The 20460-nt window shown below is 46.2% G+C and overlaps 2 protein-coding genes and 1 pseudogene across 3 annotated transcripts; 2 read left to right on the plus strand and 1 right to left on the minus strand.

Annotated features, from left to right (window-relative positions):
- The first annotated feature begins 19 nt into the window (after positions 1–19).
- LOC138648419 (uncharacterized) lies at positions 20–8302 on the plus strand. Its single transcript, XM_069738180.1, has 2 exons — positions 20–616; positions 676–8302. Exon 2 carries the CDS (start codon positions 4521–4523, stop codon positions 7047–7049), a length of 2529 nt encoding a protein of 842 aa, XP_069594281.1. The 5' UTR covers positions 20–616; positions 676–4520; the 3' UTR covers positions 7050–8302.
- Positions 8303–8500: 198 nt separating this feature from the next.
- LOC138648412 (uncharacterized) lies at positions 8501–16336 on the plus strand. 2 transcript variants are annotated; one of them, XM_069738167.1, is made up of 3 exons: positions 8501–12185; positions 13251–13561; positions 14223–16336. In XM_069738167.1, the coding sequence occupies exons 1-3, from the start codon at positions 11132–11134 to the stop codon at positions 14226–14228; spliced, it is 1371 nt and encodes a 456-aa protein (XP_069594268.1). In that variant the 5' UTR covers positions 8501–11131; the 3' UTR covers positions 14229–16336. The 2 variants fall into 2 exon arrangements, with proteins under 2 accessions (XP_069594268.1, XP_069594258.1); XM_069738157.1 differs by having other exon boundaries at positions 13251–16336.
- Positions 16337–17186: 850 nt separating this feature from the next.
- LOC138648444 (cholesterol 24-hydroxylase-like) lies at positions 17187–18574 on the minus strand (annotated as a pseudogene).
- Between the last annotated feature and the right edge of the window lie 1886 nt (positions 18575–20460).

The following is a 20460-nucleotide window of genomic DNA, read 5'->3' on the forward strand; positions in this document are numbered from 1 at the left end:
GACTCTGTGAGACTACTCTTCCCAGAGACAGCCATGGACCACTTCATGTAGCGCAGCTAACCCCTGTCCCTTACTCAAAAAAGCAAGAACCCACTCTCTAAATACAAATCCCTCACCCCACTTACTGTAAAAGAGACAAGGACACTTCATTTCCTGTAGAGCGATGTATCCAAGCTTCTACTTTTTTGTACAGTGATACATTCAGCCCTGCCACCACTTCCTGCAGATGTGCCAAGCCCTGCCCTCTTCATTCAGATTTTCCAAGCCTCGCCCTTTATACAGATGCGCTAAGCCCTGCTGTCTCTTCATGCGGCTGTGCCAAGCCCTGCCCTTTCTTCATGCAGATGCTCCAAGCCCCACCCCCCGCTTCCTGCAGACCTGCCAAATCCCGCCCTCAGGGCCGGCTCCAGGTTTTCGAGGGCCCCGGGCGAAAGAGTCTGTGGGCCCCCACCTTTAACACATACCCCGATTTATGATGCACAGATACGGCAGAGAAATGTATAGTACAATGCCAGATTTCACTTCTTACATGAGTGACAGCTATTGTAAATTCTGCAGTGTATATATACAGGACAGGAGGAGTGGTACTGTGCAGTGTATATATACAGGAGGAAAGGTGCTGGGCAGTGTATATATAGGACAGGAGGAAAGGTACAGTGTATATATACAGGAGAGGTGCTGTGCAGTGTATATATACAGGAGGAAAGGTGCTGTGCAGTGTATATATACAGGGGGAGAGGTGCTGTGCAGTGTATACATACAGGAGGAAAGTTGCTGGGCAGTGTATATATAGGACAGGAGGAAAGGTGCAGTGTATATATACAGGAGAGGTGCTGTGCAGTGTATATATACAGGAGGAAAGGTGCAGTGTATATATACAGGAGAGGTGCTGTGCAGTGTATATATACAGGAGGAAAGGTGCTGTGCAGTGTATATATACAGGGGGAGAGGTGCTGTGCAGTGTATATATACAGGAGGAGTGGTACTGTGCAGTGTATATATACAGGAGGGGCGGTACTGTGTAGTGTATATATACAGGGGGAGAGGTGCTGTGTAGTGTATATATACAGGGGGAGAGGTGCTGTGCAGTGTATATACACAGGAGGAAAGGTGCTGTGCAGTGTACATATACAGGAGGAGCGGTACTGTGTAGTGTGTATATATACAGGGTGGAGAAGCATAAATGTGACCTAACATCTTTCCACTTTCAAGTTATCGAGACCGTCCCCCAATCTGTCAGGCTAGGTGATTGGGATCGCAAGATATTACAGCGAGAAACGAGGTGGATTTACCTCCTAGACTCCATGTCCCCTTTGGGATTAAACGAGCAACTTAGCTTTACCAGTTTTATTTAAAGTTGTGTTCACTTTGGTTTACAAGATGAGAGCTGTTTATTGGTATAGGTCCTCCTAGTGACCACCAATTTGTTCAGCACCCTATGGTGTGAACATGATTAATAGATCTTTCTAAATGGAATCATACCTATTTTGTATGATGGTCTGTTTTCGACCCTCTCACTGATTTTATTTTTGCTGCACGGTCATTTTTTTTAAAACATTACCTTCCCCTTTATTTTTGGGCCCAGGTTATAGTTCTAGTATTACTTTATTACAAGTTTTGAATTAGTAGAGCTCCTATATATTTGCGGTGTTGTATACAATACATGGTACCACCTCTTTCTTCTATCAGTGTACAATGTGGTGAGCTCTATTGGCCGAGTATGCTCTGATGTCATAGGCCAAGCAAGCTTGTATGAGGCTTGGTACAAGTTTGACAGACCAGCGTGGAACGCTGTGTGCTCCACAGAACGGAAGTGCTCTGGCGTCATAGACTAAGCGACACTTCCGGTTTCTTCAGGCGCTCTGTCATGGCGGTGTATAAGAAACACATTCTGGTAAGACACGTGCAGCCCTTCACTGAGAGCGGTCATTCCGGGACGCAGCTCATTATAGTTGCCCCGGACTTGCTGAGCGGTTACTTCGGGACGCAGCTTATTATAGCTTCCTCGGTCCGCTAGAGGCCCCACTCCTTCCCCTGATGAACCCTGGTGCATTATCCTGGGGGAAACGCGTCGGGATGGGCGGCAGCATATGCATGAGTACATCCTTTATTTTTTTGACCATTGCTTTATTATTTGAGAGGTGCTAGTGTTTGGCATATTGGCATTTAATTGTCACTGTAGTATATTAATCTGCTAACATAAGGTATACTCCTGTGAACACACTGTGCTTATGATTAGGGTATACCACAAGGTGTTGATAAAAGGCTCATTATTCCTGTATACTGCAACTGATTATTTTGCCTCTATATATTAGACACCTTGTGCACCTTTCCTTTATTAAGATCAATTGAAGGGTAACAGTCTATATGACCCTCTTCTTGTGGAAACTATCCCACATTAGATCTTTAAAACTATTCTTTTACACCTTATAAGTGTTTGTACACTTTATATTAAGTTATGGTGTGGTGGTGGTTTCATTTTTGATAAGATCCTGTAGGGTCACAAGGGAGAGCCGTCGACGAGTGGGGGCGCCACATCGATTTTAGGGTGCCAACCTCCGCGTGAGGTAGGGTGAGTGAAGGAAAGATCACGCCCCCCCACCGTCTAGTCTCTATCCTTTCATATATTGTTTATGTTAAGATAGATTTAGGTGTTACTGTCTCCTGACCTGTTTTTATGGGTATTTTTACTCAGTATTTATTAAAAGTTATATTTTAAAGGGTTTTCCAGGTCACCACCTGACAGCACCATGGAGGACGTCCTTCTTATACACAGTGGGACAGGAAACACGAGAGTTTAAAAGGACCCTCCCCCTTCCACCCTTCAGTGTTTTTCCTGTCCCACTGTGGATAGGAACGACGAGAGCGTTGTCCCTACAGAGCGTGCGGATCGGAGGGGCTCAGCCTCTTCCTTCCCATGGCCGTAACTCTGTATCGCCGACACCTAATTTATTGGGTCCCTCAGCGACGCCGGTGTAGCGCTGCTCCTGGCTAAGAGGTCGCTTCCCCCTGGTGGGGGCTCTCGACCTCGGATGGCTACCCCAAGCGTACCTGCGTGGATCTCTGCAGGGTAGTCCCTTGGCAGACAGTCCGGAGGAGGGGCAGGTACGGCAGAGCGCTCCAGACATGGGTTCGTCGGCGGAGCGTGCGTTGGACTTCCGGTTTACCGCTGCCGCGTCACTTCCGGGTCACAGCGGCAGCAGGGGGGCAGCCTTCCTCATCGCTCCTGTAGGAGCGCCGGGACACAAGCGAAAAGGATAAAGAGGTAAGTGAATATAGCGCTAGACACCGCAGCTATAATGGATCCAGGCTCCATACCAGCGGTCAATTAGAGGCTACGGGGAAGCAGGATTCCCTTGCACATGTGAGTCCTCATTTAAAGGTGCGCTCCTTATAGTCCTATTAAAGGTACTAGTGGTGGTCCTTTTATATAATCCAGGGGCGTCCTTCATCTGGGGATAAGAAGACTGGTAAAACCAGGAGATGCCCTATATGTGCCTCAAAACTTAATGCCTTGTGCCAGAAGCCTCTGTGCGAGCCCTGCACCGCCCGCATTGTAGGAGAGGAACAGGCCTCTCTAATAACAAACATGAGAGCCATGGTTAGAGAAGAAGTACAAGCTTCTATATCTAGCCTATCTGCCGCCCAGCAGTTCCAGCCTGAGGTCCAGCATCCACCCAGGGGCAAAGAGAGTCAGATTCGTCTTCTGAGAACAGTCAATCAGAATCTGACATAGAGGAAGAAGTGTGTAGAGATTTCCCTCAGAAAGGGAAAAAGTATCTTTTTTCTTCCAATGATATTGACGAACTACTGGGAGCGGTCAGACAGACTATGCTGGTTGAGGAACCTTCGACCTCTCTTTCTGTGCAGGACGAGATGTTCGGGGGGTTGCGGTCACAGACTTCAAAAGTCTTTCCAGTTAATGCCCACATTCGCTCAATGATTTTGGAAGAGTGGGAGGAGGCAGAGAAGAAGATATCAATACCGAGAGACTTTAGACTCCGTCTTCCCTTTGACCATGGAGAGGTCAAAGACTGGGAAGATGTACCAAAGATTGACATCCCACTAGCGAAAGTGTCTAAGAGAACTGCCATACCATTTGAGGACTCCTCAAACTTAAAGGAGCCCATGGACAGAAAGGCAGATGGTCTCCTTAAAAAAAACTTGGGAAAGTTGGGCCGCGGTGATCCGCACAAATATTGCGGCGACATCCGTGGCGAGAGCTATGCATCTGTGGGTTGATGATTTAAAAGATCAATTGTCAGCCAAAACTTCTAGGGAGTCTATCATTAGTGCTATTCCCTTACTTAAACTAGCCACAGGATTTCTAGCAGATGCTACGGCAGAATCGGTCAGGTTCTCAGCCAGAGGGCAATCGCTATCTAATGCAGCCCGTAGGGCTATTTGGTTAAAACGCTGGTCGGGGGATGTTCCCTCTAAGAACAAACTATGTTCCATTCCCTTTTCGGGTGGCCGGGTTTTTGGCCCTGTATTAGATTACATTTTGGAAAAAGCTTCTGATGAAAAGAAGGGGTTTCCAGAAGAGAAAAAGAAAAAATTCCAGCCCTTTCGTAGACCCTATTACAGTCAGAGGTCAGACTATAGGGGTAAAGGTAAACAAGGGAGATGGAGTTACCAGAAAGGGGGGGATAATAGGAACCGAAATAGAGATCCGGGTCCCTCAAACCCTAGATCTGAGTTCCGGAGAAAGTGACGCCACCAGAATAGGGGGTCGGTTGTTGAATTATCTGGGGGAATGGGAAAAAATTACTTCAAATCCGTGGGTCCTTCAGGTTATATCTCTGGGCTACAGGATAGAGTTCATATCTCGTCCCCCAGAAAGATTTTTCATCTCCAACGCCCGTCTCTCTTCAGTCTCTCCAATGTGGTCAGACATTCAGGATCTCCTCCGCATGGAGGCAATATCTCCCGTACCTCCTCACCAAAGGAGAACAGATCACTACTCGGGTCTTTTCTCTATAATAAAACCATCGGGGGAATCCCGAACTATCATAAACCTCAAACCACTAAACAAATGGCTATCGTACAAGAGATTCAAGATGGAGTCCATTCGCTCCACAATTCCCCTATTAGGGAAGGACGTGGTAATGTGCACTTTGGATCTAAAAAGTGCGTACTATCACGTTCCAATTTCTTTGCAACATCAAAAATACCTAAGATTTGCGATAGAGAAAGACGGTTCAGTCTTACATTATCAGTTCCGTTGCCTTCCGTTTGGTCTAGCATCAGCTCCAAGAGTTTTTACAAAACTCATAATAGAGATCGTATCTTTTTTTAAGGAAACAGGGTATCATTATAATACCATATCTAGACGATTTCCTGTTAGTGGCAGACTCAGTATCCCAACTCAAGATCGATTCTCAGTTAGTGATCTCCACACTGCAGAAACTAGGTTGGGTGGTAAACTGGGAGAAATCACACTTAACCCCAAAATCAAGACGTCAGTTTCTGGGGATAATTCTAGACTCAGACATCAGGAAGTCTTTTCTTCCGGACAGAAGGTGGTCAGATTTGGTGAAGAAGGTTCGACAGTTTGCAAGAACTCGGGTAACAATACGAGATGCAATGACGATCCTAGGCCTGATGACAGCCTGTATCCCATGTGTCAGCTGGAGCCAATTTCATTCTCGTCAATTGCAGAGAGCGGTTCTAACAACATGGGACAGAAGACAGTCTTCGTTGGACAGACAGTTTGTCCTATCCTATCGAGTCAGAAAATCCCTACGATGGTGGATGGTGTCAGGAAACCTTCAGGTGGGGGTCCCATGGATCCAGACCCCAGCAGTCATGGTAACCACAGATGCAAGTCAACAAGGTTGGGGCGGCCAGGTACTCGGAAGATATTACCAAGGACAGTGGAATTCGGAAGAGAGCAACAATTCCTCAAACCACAGAGAGCTACAGGCGGTTTGGAAGGTTCTGTGCGCAGCCCGGTCCCTATTAAAGAACAAACATCTGAAGATCTTATCGGACAGCACGACGGCGGTAGCTTTTCTTCGCCATCAAGGGGGCCCGAGACATCCGAAACTGCAACGTCTGGCGGATCAGATCTTCGAATGGGCAGAAGGTTCGGTACTTTCAATTTCAGCAGTCCACTTAGAAGGCTCAAAGAACCAGGTTGCGGATTTTCTGAGCAGGAAAAAACTATCACCCATAGAGTGGGAACTGAACAGCGGAATTTTCGATACCCTGTGTCAGCGTTGGGGAACCCCGTCCGTGGATCTTTTCGCGACCAGAAGAAATACAAAGATAAAGACCTTCTTCTCCCTGAATCCTCAAGAGAATCCAGCAGGGGTAGATGTCCTTTCTCAGTCGTGGAGCTCGGGTCTGCTATACGCCTTTCCCCCTCTGGCATTAGTACCAAGGGTACTCAGGAAAATCTGCGAGGACAGAGCTCGGGTGATCCTGGTGGTCCCTTTCTGGGCTGGAAGGAGCTGGTTCCCCCTTCTAAAGAAGCTGGCAGTGGACAGTCCTTACCATCTTCCAGTCAGGGGGGACTTACTTTCTCAGGGTCCGATCCTCCATCAGAACCCAGGAAAGTTGCGGTTAACAGCTTGGATCCTGAGCGGCAGATCCTAAGGGCAAAAGGCCTTTCAGAAGGAGTAATTTCGATTCTACAAGCAAGTAGGAAACCGGTGACTTCAGCAATATGCCTCAGAACCTGGAGAAAATTCTGCAGTTTTTGTGGAGACACAACAATCGATGTTGATCACCCTAACATACCAAAAATTCTTGATTTCCTACAGCAGGGATTTAAGATCGGGCTCAAACCAAGTACCTTGAGGGTTCAAATTGCAGCCCTCAGCGTATTTTATGACTCTTCCCTTGCCGCCCACCCTTGGATCGCTCGTTTTTCTAGAGCGGTCTCGAGGCTAAAGCCTCCAATTAGAAAGTCTGTACCTCCATGGGACCTAAATTTAGTCCTTAACGTTCTATGCAAAGAGCCCTTTGATATAAACAAGGATATAAATATCGCTAATCTGTCCCTAAAGGCAGTGTTTTTAGTAGCCATTACATCAGCCAAATGATTGGGGGAACTTCAGGCCCTTTCCATCAAAAACCCTTATCTACAGATATTTGATGATAGGTTGGTTTTGAGGCTTGACCCAGGGTTTCTTCCCAAAGTAGCCTCTGTATCAAATATTAACCAAGAGGTCGTTCTTCCGTCTTTTTGCCAATCTCCTAAAAACCAAAAAGAAGCCTTCTTCCATAACTTAGATGTCAGGGAGACGGTACTGAAATACTTGGACATGACTAGGGCCTGGAGACAAGATAGTAATCTCTTTGTCCTGTACGGGGGTCCTAATAGGGGAAAAAAGGCATCAAAATCCACTATTGCCAGGTGGATTAGATCCACTATTTCCACGACCTATCAGATACAGGGAAAAGATCCTCCAGATAGCCTTAAAGCTCATTCATCTAGAGCTATGGCCACATCTTGGGCCGAAAAAGGGGGGGCCTCAGTAGATCAGATTTGTAATGCAGCATCTTGGTCTAACATTAGCACTTTTTCAAAACACTACAAATTAGACGTAGTTTCTTCTCAGTTAGCCTTTGGCAGGAAAGTGCTTCAGGCGGTAGTCCCACCCTAGGTCTAGGAAGTTTCCTTTGGTACTTCTCCATGGTGCTGTCAGGTGGTGACCTGGAAAACGGTAATTAATCTTACCGATAATTGTATTTCCAGGAATCCATCCTGACAGCACGGATAGTTCCCTCCCCATGGCAAATATGTGTTATACTTATGTGAAGTAACATTTGTATTAATCTTGTTATGTTCAAAATAAATTTTCTGTTTGCATCCATCCAGATGTGTTACTTTGGAAAGCCACTGAAGGGTGGAAGGGGGAGGGTCCTTTTAAACTCTCGTGTTTCCTGTCCCACTGTGTATAAGAAGGACGTCCTCCATGGTGCTGTCAGGATGGATTCCTGGAAATACAATTATCGGTAAGATTAATTTTTTTCAGTCCTTTGGTTATACCTATATATACAGGGGGAGAGGTGCTGTGCAGTGTCGTGAGCAGGGCGTTGTTGTATCAGAAAATCTTTTCTGTTTTGAGTTTTTCTATGAAACAAAGACTTTTCTACATAAACAACGTTGTTTGGTTTTGCGGCCCTAACAGATCTGTGCTACAAAGTAACAGGCGGCTCTGGCATTAATGAGGGACCTGATGCTGAATCCTTTCCACAAACCCTAATGACCCAATTAGTGCCCCGTCATTAGAAGCTCATTAAAGGGACACTGTCACCTGAATTTGGAGGGAACAATCTTCAGCCATGGAGGCGGGGTTTTGGGGTTTTTGATTGACCCTTTCCTTACCCGCTGGCTGCATGCTGGCTGCAATATTGGATTGAAGTTCATTCTCTGTACTCCATAGTACACGCCTGCGCAAGGCAAGATTACCTTGTGCATGCATGTACTACGGAGGACAGAGAATGAACTTCAATCCAATTTTGCAGCCAGCATGCAGCCAGCGGGTAAGGAAAGGGTGAATCAAAAACCCCAAAACCCCGCCTCCATGGCTGAAGATTGTTCCCTCCAAATTCAGGTGACAGTGTCCCTTTAAACGCCTCCCTGTCCCGAGCAGTCATGTACAGTATGGGGGATCCTGCAGCCCACCCCCTGACTGCTCCATACCATACACTGCCCTCTGTCGCGCTCACTATTATCCTGTGCATTTCTCCTTCATCGTTACCCCATGTTACACTTGTCACCCCCCACTACAGAGTAGCAGGGCAGCCAATATCACAGGTCACCCCCTCCCGGACCCTAATGGCAGCAGGAAATGTCTGCTCCTCTATTGGGTTGGAACCTGATTTAATCAAGGAATAATGTGGATTTGTTGCCGGTGGCTGCAGGGGAAGGGTTAAGTGATGCCATGTCCGTGGTGGGAGCAGTGGCAGCTGCTGGGACCTGGACAGACACAACCAATGTTGCTGTGACTGCACAGTGTGACCTGGAGGAGAGAAGCTGAGACTCCAGAGCAGAAATCACCCATATGCCAGCACTGGGCAGAGTCCCTCCAGTCACCAGCCTGGGGCCACGGGGCCCCAACGTACAGCCCACAGCTCAGTTTTATCCATGGAAGCAGCTCCCCTTCCTCCTGGCATCTGGTTAACCCCATTTATGCGGGTCGGATTGTTATCTTTAAGGTTTAGCAATAACCTTTAGACCGATGGGAAGGGGTTAAGCTTCTTCCTACCCAAAAGAAGACTAGTGTCTAATTAAGATACACTATATTATATATTATATACAATAAATATTTAATTATTATGTTGGTAGTGTGGTGATTCATGTTGTATGTCTTTTCCTCTTTCCCGTCCACCCTTACCTCTTCCCTTCTCCCCTTTTTAGGTGTATGGATACATGTTGTATATATGGGTTGTTTTGGGTATATGTGTTGTGTGGTGGTATGGGTATGTGTGAGACCCCTACATGGATGGTGTATATATGGGTATGATTGTATATGTGGTCCCTTGAGTGTACAGGTGTGGATTAGTATCCATATGTGGGTGAGATATAATAGGTCTCCTGATCTGTAGGTTCTATCGCCCTTTCGGCTTCCATTTATTTGTGGGGGACTGCAGTGTCATGCATTCTCTTCTTTTGCTTTTCCCCTACATGGGCCCTTTTTCTTTTTCTTTTTCTTTTTCAGTCTTTTTTTATTCATTTTTGTAACCTGTCTGCGCTGGCTCGGGAATATTTCCCGGGCATACGCAGGGAGGGACTTATGTTAGTTGGTATACATCATACGACTCATGTTAGTTGGTATACATCATATGAGAGATACTCTGTTTGATACTAGTCGCGGACGCGCGCTAGTTTACTTATTTATTCAATTGGTTTCTGCACCGTGGTGCTATTCTTATACAGGCGCTTATACTATACAGGCGTTTCTGTATTTTGGTTATACGTCCCTTATATTATTGCGCATGCGCGGGCCTATGCGCCCTTTGCCTTGATGTGGCGCTGGACATGCTGGGCCATGTAGTCCTCAAGGTACGCTGTCCTTGGTTTGAGGGTGACTGTAGTTCCCTTTTGTTATTATGGCGTTATATTATGTAGGTGTGCCTTGTGTGCACCTCTCTGCCTATATGTGGGCATCTATATGTGGGCGCTTGGTACGCCGGTCTTTATGATCATTTGGGTGCGCTGTTTGGGACGTAGCTCCTGTTGCTATGGGGCGGCTTTGGACTTTTTTGCGCACGCGCGTTTTGTGTGCATTATTCTGGGGCTACTCTGTACGCCGGGCTTTCGAGCCTCTAGGTCCGTCATTTCCACTTCCGGTTTTGGAGGTGGCGCTGCAGCTTCCATGGCCGGACATGTATTCACACCGGTAAGAGCTTTAAGACATAATTGAGGTTCTATATAAACACTAGTCTATTGGCTGGGCACATACTTACCCTGACGAAGCCTCATTTGGGAGGCGATACGCGTGGGGCTATGGTCCACCCAGTTCCCTGGATACTTTGGCCTGCCAGCATTTAGTTTGGCTTGTGTTCGATTACAGGTATTATGCTTTTTTGATCCATGTTTGGGATTTTCGGTCTCCATCGGTTCGTATGGGTGTTTTGTGGCTATTTGGCCTTTTCATCTGAGGGTGTGTGAGTTACCTTTCGGTGACTCTTAGATTCCCCATGAGCCATTAGGTAGGACTATATTGTTATATATGCCTAGTTTATCCTATGGGACTGGTGACAGGCTATATTACTGTTATAATATATGAACATGTATTTTGTATCCAGGTGGTCTGTGGTGATATAGTGTTTTTAATTGTTTTTATTGTTTTGCCAATAAAGTGTTTTTTGTTATTTGTTCATATATTGGGTGGTGTGCAATTTTGTAGCAGTGTCTTTTCTCTTTCCTTTATCTATGCTATTTTTCTGCTACATGCACCCCCTGTTCATATATGATTATTATGGTTGTGCGCCTACTCCTTTTTAAGTTCTTACATCATCTGTAGCCTGGCTCTGTTAGCAGGTTTTTCTTTTTGGCAGCACACACCCTATTTTGGGGTATTTATATCAGTAAATTTATTTTTGTTTACTGAAAAGGTAATTATATAATTGTGTTTTGTAGCTCTTTCCGGTGTTTAGTACGCCATGGACTGGGATGCGCGGGAGGGAGCCTGGCGCGCTGAATCTATTAATGTCTTCTCCTCCACGGATACTTATATACCAGGCTCTGAGTTTACCACATTGTCAGCTGAATGAACTTCGGCCCACAGATTGGGGATCAGATTGTGGTGGAACATCCGCAGCCTGGAAGAGTATATCAAGGCCAATATTGTACCCCGGGGCCTTAGTTCCCATTTATCCTGCATGGGAACCTTCTGTGTCCTTTCGCTCTACATGGGAACAAGGACTGCTACGGTGTTCAAATATTATAATGAACATGCCTCTTGAGCATGATAGGGAGTTACTTATGAGCACTAAGAACCATATTAAAGATCTGGAGTCAAAATTGTCCAACTATGACGATAAGACGCAGGTTCAGCCCTTCAAGATTAGGCTTAAGGATACCTTAGATAAATACGACCATGAGATTAGGGAGAAGAAGAGGTCTACATTTTTTCGTGATCGTAAGGACTTCGATACCCAACAAGCATTCCAGTGGAAACATCAAGGGAATCGTAGGCAGGTCCTTCAGATTTCCAGACAGCCTGGGACAGCATCAGGGCCTTCTAGGGGCGAAGGAGGAGGTGTTCATTCGTCTAGCAGTGATTTTTTTATCATCGGCCGACAGCGAGCCAGACGCCGGACTAGAAGGGGTCTCAAACGCCGCCCAGCCGACTCGACGGTTCACCAGATTTGGGGGCCGCAGGACACCGAAACGGCACAAATTCTTCCACAAATAGAAGCACCATTGGAGTCCGGGTCTCCATCACCTACCTCACAGGAACCATCAGGTAAATTGCAGGTCATTAACTTATCAGAATACCAGCTCACCTCGGTTGAACTATCGGTGTTACAAAGGGGTTTGACATTTTCCCCGGTACATAATATAGATAAGTTTACATTGGTCAAGGACCTGTATTTATTTTGTAGGTGCTTGGTTCTACAAGTTCTTCACAGCAGACCACAGGACAGGGATGGATTGGACCAAACGGACCAACGAGTGCTTCAAGATCTATTACAACTGTTACAGGAGGATACCATCGAGAGTGGTAAGAATCGTTTTCCCCATAAGAATAAATCCATGGTGGCCCCCCCTTTCTCTCTAGTGCCGGCTATAAGGGTATTCTTTGAGCTGGTGAAGAAGGATATTCTTCAGTTACGTCCCTTTTCTGGTACACCGAGTAATTTGGGGAAAGAAGAAAAACGAGCCATTTTTAATTTGAAATCCAATCCGGCCTTCTTAATTAAGGAGGCGGATAAAGGGGGTAATGTGGTCTTGTGGCCACATACCCTCTATTTGGAGGAGGCCCATCGTCAGCTGGATAACACCCGGTTTTACCGAAAATTACCATCTGACCCTACAGGGGTGTTTTCAGCTAAATTAAGGGGTCTTTTGGAAAGGGCCCGGGACCTGGGGATCATTAATGGTCATGAATTTAATTTCATGTGGGTGGAATACCCAATTACAGCTACCTTTTATATGCTCCCCAAGGTACATAAAGATCTTTGTAAACCACCAGGTCGCCCAATTGTGGCCAGTATTGGGAGTCTATGCGAGAAAATCTGCATATATGTTGATCACTTCCTGCAGCCCCTGGTTAAGAAACTACCTTCCTTTATACTTGATTCCTCCCACTTCATCAGGAGTTGCCAGGGCATTGTGTTACCAAAGGAGACGTTTCTGGTTGCGTGTGATGTAGAGGCCCTCTACTCCAACATCAATCATGATGATGCAGTTAGAGCGGTCCTCTATTTCTTGGACCAGGTAGGGCATTCTGATAGAATGCACGATTCATTAATTGTGGACCTCATGGAATTTGTCCTGAAGCACAATTATTTCACATTTGATAGGACGTATTATCTCCAAACCTCAGGTGTGGCCATGGGGGCCAGATGTGCCCCGGCCCTCGCCAACCTATTTTTAGGTTGGTGGGAGGCCACCGTGGTATATGTGCTTGACATGTTTAAAGATAAAGTGCATCATTGGATGCGCTTTATCGACGACGTGTTTTTCGTTTGGTCTGGGACGGAGGCTGAGTGTAGGACATTTATGGAAAGGTTGAACCAGAATTCCTATAACATCTTTTTGACATATTCGTTATCTTCATCCTCAGTCGCTTTCCTGGATCTGGAGGTGGTGATGGAAAATGACACCATTATTACGAAATTGTATCGTAAACCTACAGCAACTAATGGTCTCCTGGATTTCAAAAGTTTCCATCCCCAGCACACGAGACACGGAGTCCCCATTGGACAGTTTCTAAGAACAAGAAGGAATTGTACACGTGATGAAGACTTTAAGTCAGAGGCCCTGGCGTTGACTTCTCGTTTTAAAGAGAGAAACTATCCGCAGAGGTGTATATCTTCTGCCTTCCAGAGGGCGAGGAGTGAGACACAGGAGTCTTTATTGAACTCGACACGCAAGGTACGGGACAATGCTCCCAGGTTTATAACCAATTATAACACGCACTGGTCACAATTGGGAGGCATTTTACGTAGACATTGGGGTATTCTCACCACGGATCTGAACACCTCTAATATTGTTGGTGAACGGCCTCTCTTGGTAGCCAGGAGGGCGCCCAATTTGAGGGACCTCCTGGTCAAAAGTCATTACAGACGACAGACTACCCGGCTTAATCGTGGGGTGAGGCTTAGGGGGTCCTTTCCCTGTGGGGACTGTAACATCTGTCCCCACATGGGTCCAACTAGGGAATTTTTCCAAAATCCCGTCGATGGTGTGACATATAAGCTTGGGGGGTATATCAACTGCAGGACTAGATGTGTCATTAATGCTCTTATCTGTCCTTGCAAGATGGTCTATGTAGGCCAGACCTCTCAGGAATTACGACGGAGGGTCCAAAAACACTTCTCCACTATCAACTTGGCAAGAAGTGACAGGGATAAAGGGAGGACCCTGACCTCGGTGGTGGCCCACTTCCTAATACACCATTCTGGGAGCACCAGGAACATACGGGTGATTGGATTAGAAAAGATCTTTATGTCGGAGAGGGGGGGCTCCCCCAAAAAACGTTTACTCCAAGTAGAGTCACGGTGGATTTTTAATTTGGGATCTGTTGCTCCTACAGGTTTGAATGAGGAGCTGCTATTCACCGGATTCCTTGGTTAATCTACGCATATGTGGACTATTGGACTGTGTCCTTCCTTCTTGCCCTTATGTGGAGTCGGAGACGAGATGCTACATATACGGTATCTGAGATGAGCATGAAGTTTACATCATGGACTTTCTTCACTTGGATATCATCCCAATTTTGGATTCAAGGCTGCCGTGGGACTTTAATAGTGGCCTTATTTTCAACACTAACTTTGCCCTTCCTCCTTGGATATTGTGCCATTGAGTACAGTGTATATGTTTGTTTCGCTCATGGAGGGAGTATTGGTGATTTAGGTTGGCTCATGGGGACGGGCTTGGATTTTATGCATATGGAGGTATGTATGGGGGGGGTTTCGTGGTATGGCTTCCGGTTATGTGGGATAGTTTTTTTAGGCAGGCCTCTGGAAATATAAATAGTCTCATTTAGGATGGGCTGGTCCCACATAACTATTCTCTTTTGTGGCCTTGAATAGACCTAATTTTGGACTAGTGTCTAATTAAGATACACTATATTATATATTATATACAATAAATATTTAATTATTATGTTGGTAGTGTGGTGATTCATGTTGTATGTCTTTTCCTCTTTCCCGTCCACCCTTACCTCTTCCCTTCTCTCCTTTTTAGGTGTATGGATACATGTTGTATATATGGGTTGTTTTGGGTATATGTGTTGTGTGGTGGTATGGGTATGTGTGAGACCCCTACATGGATGGTGTATATATGGGTATGATTGTATATGTGGTCCCTTGAGTGTACAGGTGTGGATTAGTATCCATATGTGGGTGAGATATAATATGTCTCCTGATCTGTAGGTTCTATCGCCCTTTCGGCTTCCATTTATTTGTGGGGGACTGCAGTGTCATGCATTCTCTTCTTTTGCTTTTCCCCTACATGGGCCCTTTTTCTTTTTCTTTTTCAGTCTTTTTTTATTCATTTTTGTAACCTGACTGCGCTGGCTCGGGAATATTTCCCGGGCATACGCAGGGAGGGACTTATGTTAGTTGGTATACATCATACGACTCATGTTAGTTGGTATACATCATATGAGAGATACTCTGTTTGATACTAGTCGCGGACGCGCGCTAGTTTACTTATTTATTCAATTGGTTTCTGCACCGTGGTGCTATTCTTATACAGGCGCTTATACTATACAGGCGTTTCTGTATTTTGGTTATACGTCCCTAATATTATTGCGCATGCGCGGGCCTATGCGCCCTTTGCCTTGATGTGGCGCTGGACATGCTGGGCCATGTAGTCCTCAAGGTACGCTGTCCTTGGTTTGAGGGTGACTGTAGTTCCCTTTTGTTATTATGGCGTTATATTATGTAGGTGTGCCTTGTGTGCACCTCTCTGCCTATATGTGGGCATCTATATGTGGGCGCTTGGTACGCCGGTCTTTATGATCATTTGGGTGCGCTGTTTGGGACGTAGCTCCTGTTGCTATGGGGCGGCTTTGGACTTTTTTGCGCACGCGCGTTTTGTGTGCATTATTCTGGGGCTACTCTGTACGCCGGGCTTTCGAGCCTCTAGGTCCGTCATTTCCGCTTCCGGTTTTGGAGGTGGCGCTGCAGCTTCCATGGCCGGACATGTATTCACACCGGTAAGAGCTTTAAGACATAATTGAGGTTCTATATAAACACTAGTCTATTGGCTGGGCACATACTTCCCCTGACGAAGCCTCATTTGGGAGGCGATACGCGTGGGGCTATGGTCCACCCAGTTCCCTGGATACTTTGGCCTGCCAGCATTTAGTTTGGCTTGTGTTCGATTACAGGTATTATGCTTTTTTGATCCATGTTTGGGATTTTCGGTCTCCATCGGTTCGTATGGGTGTTTTGTGGCTATTTGGCCTTTTCATCTGAGGGTGTGTGAGTTACCTTTCGGTGACTCTTAGATTCCCCATGAGCCATTAGGTAGGACTATATTGTTATATATGCCTAGTTTATCCTATGGGACTGGTGACAGGCTATATTACTGTTATAATATATGAACATGTATTTTGTATCCAGGTGGTCTGTGGTGATATAGTGTTTTTAATTGTTTTTATTGTTTTGCCAATAAAGTGTTTTTTGTTATTTGTTCATATATTGGGTGGTGTGCAATTTTGTAGCAGTGTCTTTTCTCTTTCCTTTATCTAAGCTTCTTCCTACCCCACTGGTGCAGGTTCAGGTGGGGCATGCATGTATTCTGGGGTTCTGGGTGAGCTGGGCGGCTGCAGGTTGCAGGCAGCACCCCACCAGCTGCTCCTCCAGACATCACCCACATTTTTAGGCAGCGGAGACAGACAGCAGCAGACTGAGCCACAAGTCCAACTGCAATTATTGCTGGATACCTTTGCACTCACTCAGGCACTGGTAGGAGCTCCTCCAGAATCTGCCTGATAAGTTCAGCTCAGCACTGCAGCCAGCCAGGGGCCAGAGCAGAGCAGGAGAATGTGCGCTCTCCGCCCACAAACAATGTCACACTGGCTGCCTTCTCTTAACCCCTATGTGTGCCTGCCTGGCTGCACTGACTGAGTGAGAAGATGCTTGTGTCAGAGCTGGCACATAGGGGTTAAGAGAACGCAGCCAGCAGTGACTTTGTGGGCGGATAGAGCATGTTCTCCTGCTCTGCTCTCCCAGCTGTATCTATGACAGCGTGAGTGGGCCCCCCTCTCTTCCCAGGGCCCCGGCATTTGGCCGGGTGCTGACGCCGGCCCTGCCCGCCCTCTACAGATATGTCAAGCCTCGCTCTCTCCTCATGCAGATGCGCCAAGACTCACCCTCTTCATAGTGCCACACTAAGCTCCGCCCCCACTTCCTGCAGATGTGCCAAGCCCCGCCCTTGCTTCACAGTGCCACACTAAGCTCCGCCCCCACTTCCTGTTACCCATCCTACCTGCTAGCTATAGATTACCCTTCACAAAAAGAAGGCAGACTCCATTATTAATGCCATTATCTGTTTATCATACAACTCATCCTTTAATAGTGTGATAAAGTACAGGGTTTACTTAATTCTTGGTACTTCGTGGCCGCGCCCGGCACATGACTCCATCTTTTGGCTGCAGGGTCCCGCTGTCTACCATGTCAAAGCTTTGTCCGTCCGTCAACTGGAACTCAAATATTTGCAGAAGTTTTGCCATCACCACTTTCGCTTCCATCTGTTAGAAGAGAAACCCTCTTTAGCCTTCACTTCCCAGCAACCAGTGGCGGTGACCAGCCTACTGCTGGGCCGTAGTGGGAGGCAGCAGGTCTGCGGCCTGGCCGCACACTACATGGCTCACACATACAGGTGTGTCCTTACCTGTGAGAACACCTGTCCTATACACGACCGCGGCCCCAAGGAAAATGGGAAATAGGTGAAGTGCGGCCTGGGAGCAATGAGATACATGTTATATGCGGGGGACTGTAGTTGGAGACCCCCGTACTCGGGGATAATGACGAGGACATGTCAAGCTTGGGTATTGTAGGGTGCACTCACCTCTCAGATTAAGGAGCAAATCGATCTGGGTCAAAGCTGAGAGGATCCTGAAAATGCTGCTCCATTCTCCCATAGACATAGGAGTTAAACTGTGGAGCGGATGACCCCAGAAATCAATAACGGGAACGCAAGTTAGTAGTCTATCATATCATGTATCAGGTGTGTATCTACAGGGAATGTGGAGGTACAAGTCGCACAGGACCCCTATACCTGAGGGGGCCCTCCCACCATTTGTACTACACGTGGTCGGACGGAGGGACTCATTTTGCAGCCGCTTTTTGGGGCCATTAAATTCTGCAGTCGGAAAATCATCTGATACTATTGTTCCAGAAGATAACCGCTAACCAGCGTGCATGGATGTGTGGCAGGATAATGGATAGGGTAGTCTACCCACTTACCACTAAGGAGACATTAGGTGGGATGCGGAGCCCCTCAATCACTAATTCTTTATCCAGAAGACGTGATGTGCCCGGGGCCGTGGGATATAAACGGAGGCTCTCTTTAAGAACCTAATGGCGAAATTAGAAAGCGGTTAGAAATAGAAATGATTAATTCAATAGAAGCTGCAATTCACACTGACCTGGGCCAGGTACTGCAGCTTGTGCAGGTCGTCATATGTAATGTCTCTATGTGATCCGAAGACGTCTATTTCACCCTGGACCCTAATTATAAGAAAGGAAGTTATAAGTGTAGAAACTGTCATAATGTCACTGCAGCACAACGTGAGTGCAGCTCTGGGGTATAATACAGGATGTAACTCAGGATCAGTAATGTATGTACACAGTGACTGCACCAGCAGAATAGTGAGTGCAGCTCTGGGGTATAATACAGGATGTAACTCAGGATCAGTAATGTATGTACACAGTGACTGCACCAGCAGAATAGTGAGTGCAGCTCTGGGGTATAATACAGGATGTAACTCAGGATCAGTAATGTATGTACACAGTGACTGCACCAGCAGAATAGTGAGTGCAGCTCTGGGGTATAATACAGGATGTAACTCAGGATCAGTAATGTATGTACACAGTGACTGCGCCAGCAGAATAGTGAGTGCAGCTCTGGGGTATAATACAGGATGTAACTCAGGATCAGTAATGTATGTACACAGTGACTGCACCAGCAGAATAGTGAGTGCAGCTCTGGGGTATAATACAGGATGTAACTCAGGATCAGTAATGTAATGTACAGTTAAGTCCATATATATTTGGACAGAGACAACATTTTTCTAATTTTGGTTACAGACATTGCCACAATGAATTTTAAGCAAAACAATTCAGATGCAGTTGAAGTTCAGACTTTCAGCTTTCATTTGAGGGTATCCACATTAAGATTGGATGAAGGGTTTAGGAGTTTCAGCTCCTTAACATGTGCCACCCTGTTTTTAAAGGGACCAAAAGTAATTGGACAATTGACTCCAAGGCTATTTCATGGACAGGTGTGGGCAATCCCTTCGTTATGTCATTCTCAATTAAGCAGATAAAAGGCCTGGAGTTGATTTGAGGTGTGGAGCATGCATTTGGAAGGTTTTGCTGAGAAGTAAACATGCGGTCAAAGGAGCTCTCCATGCAGGTGAAACAAGCCATCCTTAAAGGGACACTGTCACCTGAATTTGGAGGGAACAATCTTCAGCCATAGGGGCGGGGTTTTCGGGTTCATTCTCTGTCCTCCGTAGTACATGCCTGCACAAGGCAAGATTGCCTTGTGCAGGCATGTACTACGGAGGACAGAGAATGAACTTCAATCCAATATTGCAGCCAGCGGGTAAGGAAAGGGTGAATCAAACACCCGAAAACCCCGCCCCTATGGCTGAAGATTGTTCCCTCCAAATTCAGGTGACAGTGTCCCTTTAAGCTGCGAAAACAGAAAAAATCCATCCGAGAAATTGCTACAATATTAGGAGTGGCAAAATCTACAGTTTCGTAATATGTTAATTTCTAGCACTTGATTGAAAACCCTTTGTTGGCAATGACTGCCTGAAGTCTTGAACTCATGGACATCACCAGACGCTGTGTTTCCTCCTTTTTGATGCTCTGCCAGGCCTTCACTGTGGTGGTTTTCAGGTGCTGTTTGTTTGTGGGCCTTTCTGTCTGAAGTTTAGTCTTTAACAAGTGAAATGCTGTTCAATTGGGTTGAGATCAGGTGACTGACTTGGCCATTCAAGAATATTCCACTTCTTTGCTCCAATTTTAATGTGGATACCCTCAAATGAAAGCTGAAAGTCTGAACTTCAACTGCATCTGAATTGTTTTGTTTAAAATTCATTGTGGTAATGTCTATAACCAAAATTAGAAAAATGTTGTCTCTGTCCAAATATATATGGACTTTGTATGTACACAGTGACTGCACCAGCAGAATAGTGAGTGCAGCTCTGGAGTATAATACAGGATGTAACCCAGGATCAGTAATGTATGTACATAGTGACTGCACCAGCAGAATAGTGAGCGCCGCTCTGGAGTATAATACAGGATGTAACTCAGGATCAGTAATGTAATGTTTGTACACAGTGAAGGCACCAGCAGAATAGTGAGTGCAGCTCTGGCGGATAGAATAGCACCTGATACGCAGGACTAAGGGTACCGTCACACTATACGATTTACCTACGATCACGACCAGCGATATGACCTGGCCGTGATCGTAGGTAAATCGTAGTGTGGTCGCTGGGGAGCTGTCACACAGACAGCTCTCCAGCGACCAACGATGCCGAGGTCCCTGGGTAACCAGGGTAAACATCGGGTAACTAAGCGCAGGAC

The sequence above is a fragment of the Ranitomeya imitator genome, chromosome 1, assembly GCF_032444005.1.
Source record: "Ranitomeya imitator isolate aRanImi1 chromosome 1, aRanImi1.pri, whole genome shotgun sequence".
Classification (NCBI taxonomy): Eukaryota; Metazoa; Chordata; class Amphibia; order Anura; family Dendrobatidae; genus Ranitomeya; species Ranitomeya imitator.